General features: G+C 38.4%; 1 protein-coding gene across 2 annotated transcripts in view; it reads left to right on the top strand.

The window, feature by feature from the left end:
* The window catches only part of MPHOSPH9 (M-phase phosphoprotein 9), an 87,112-nt gene that overhangs the window by 1,405 nt on the left and 83,438 nt on the right, over window positions 1-2,269 (top strand). For both annotated transcript variants that reach the window (XM_011964532.1, XM_011964533.1), the window contains exon 2: window positions 1,881-2,142. In XM_011964532.1, the coding sequence (XP_011819922.1) occupies window positions 2,039-2,142 (104 nt within the window). In that variant the 5' untranslated portion in view covers window positions 1,881-2,038. The remainder of the gene's footprint in view (window positions 1-1,880; window positions 2,143-2,269) is intronic.

Raw genomic sequence — 2,269 nt, 5'->3', positions numbered from 1 at the left:
AAAAAAATTTTTTTTTGCATTGTATATGTGGGTGTTTAAGGATTTTTCCCTCTTACTTCCCTACCCTCCCCCCAGCACCTCCACTCCAATGGAGAAGCATCCTTGAATTTGTAGTGGTTTTCCATCTGGATCTGCATCCGGATCCGGATTACCTCAGCAGGGGAAATAATAGATGGGGTTGCAGGTCCATCTCCCTGGAGAGCTTGTGTTTTCCTGGCATAACAGCACGGTGATTGGAATCCAGGTATTTCTGTTGTCAGTTGGAAGGGGCAGTCCTTGACTGTTTCAGTGCCCCATTTGTCGTGGGTGATGGGCTGAGCCACTGGGGAAAAGTCAATTTAGTTAGGTCCGGTTACCCTTTGCATTCACTCCTGTCCCTGAAGGAAATGGTCCCTGTTTTTGTGTAATGCTTTATAGAAGCAGGACCTAAAAGTGGGAATCTAGCGGAAGCGGAATACTAGACAGTATTCCTGTTGCACTCTCTAAGCTTTTCAGTTTGTAAGCAGCTGAAGTTTTTTTCCCCTTTATTTCTCCTTTTTCTTCTTGCTCCCTTGCTCTTTTATAAATGCATGAATTCCCCAGGAAGGAGGCATCTTGTTTGACCTGTTACAGCCAATTTGCCATTGTATATACCCAGCTTCAGTGAAATTTTAGTTGGCCTGGCAAATAATGTTTTTATTTAGTATTTTTATTTTTATTTTTTAGGAGATGGGGTCTTGCTCTGTTGCCCAAGCTGGAGTGCAGTGGCAGGATCATAGCTCACTGCAGCCTTGAACTCCTGGGCTCAAGTGATCCTCCCACCTCAGCCTCCAGAGTAGCTGGGACATGCTCCCAGTAGCAGCAGGCAGGCTCCAGTGTGTCCAGCTGGTTTATTTTCTAAGAATAGCTGCACAGAGACGAAAGACCATATATATAGTTCAAAATGTACTTCCAGACAATGGGGAAGCTATGGTTGTTAACAGTTTAATTGGCTCTTTTTAAAACAAATATTAAGTAGTTCAGTTCTTCTAGTCTCTGTATTATAAGTCAACAAACATATATACTTGGTAGAATTTATTAAACAAATGAATAAGGCATGCAAGTATTCCAATTGTTACATAATAGAATTGTATCTAGAACCTTCATTGTAAAGCCTGGCAAAATGGTTTGCACTGTAATCCCCCCTGCTCGGAAGGCTGAGCACTTGAGGCCAGGAGTTGTAGACCAGCCTGGGCAACGTAGCAAGATGCTGTCTCTAAAAAAAAGAACGTTGATTATTAAACATATAAAAATCTGAAATATTACCTGAAAAAGGTGATGCTACTTTTGCAAATAATCCTTGATGTAGATTTTTAATTGAGATACATAATACATAATTCATATACCATAAAATTCAGCCTTTTAAAAGTGTACAATTCAGTGGTTTTTAGTTCACAAGGTTGTCCAGCCATCATCACTAATTCCAGAATTTTTTATCACCCCAAAGGAAACTCCATACCAACTGCACTCACTCACATTCTCTCCTTCCTCCAGCTCCTGGCAGCCATTTGTCTATAAATTTGCCAATTCAAGATATTTCATATCAATGAAATCATATAGTCTGTGGTCTTTTGTGACTGGCTTTTTTTACTTAGCATAGTAGCTTCAGTGTTCATCTGTGTTGTAGCATATGTCTTTTTATGGCTGAATCCTAGCCTATTCTATGGATATGCTTCATTCGTTTATCCATTTAGCCACTGGTGGACATTTGGGTGGTTTCTACATTTTGATTATTATGAATACTGTTGCTATCCTTAATGGAGATCTGCATGAAAGAAGTTAAGGTTTCCAAAGTTATGTAAAAGCAGTTGCTAGGTTTAGTGGCTTTTTATAGTAGTTTCTTTTCCCCCATTCATTTTCAGACTCTCTTGGAAGTTTAGGATATTTCACAGTTCTGAATGTTAGCCACTGAAAATGCCAGTAGACGATGAAGCCTCTGAAGATGACACGGATTCACTTTCCTCAAACAGTCCAAGAACCTTTATTTTCAAATAAGAGAATATAACAATTTCTTTACACTATGGAAGAGTTTGACTTGGTGAAAACCTTACACAAAACTTCATCTTCTGTAGAATCTGATAAAAATTCTCTGCATTCTCTTGGACTGAACTTAAATACTGATAGGTAAGAATGGGATTTTAGAAAATGTGACAAATCAGAATAACCTTATTTGCATACATTTACCAGTTTATCCAAATAGTGTCAGAGTTACTGATTTGAATTATTATCATTATTATTATTATTATTATTA

The sequence above is a fragment of the Mandrillus leucophaeus genome, unplaced genomic scaffold (genome assembly GCF_000951045.1).
Source record: "Mandrillus leucophaeus isolate KB7577 unplaced genomic scaffold, Mleu.le_1.0 Scaffold7, whole genome shotgun sequence".
Taxonomy (NCBI): domain Eukaryota; kingdom Metazoa; phylum Chordata; class Mammalia; order Primates; family Cercopithecidae; genus Mandrillus; species Mandrillus leucophaeus.
The sequence above is the reverse complement of the archived record's forward strand: the minus strand, read 5'-3'. Positions and strand labels throughout refer to the sequence as shown.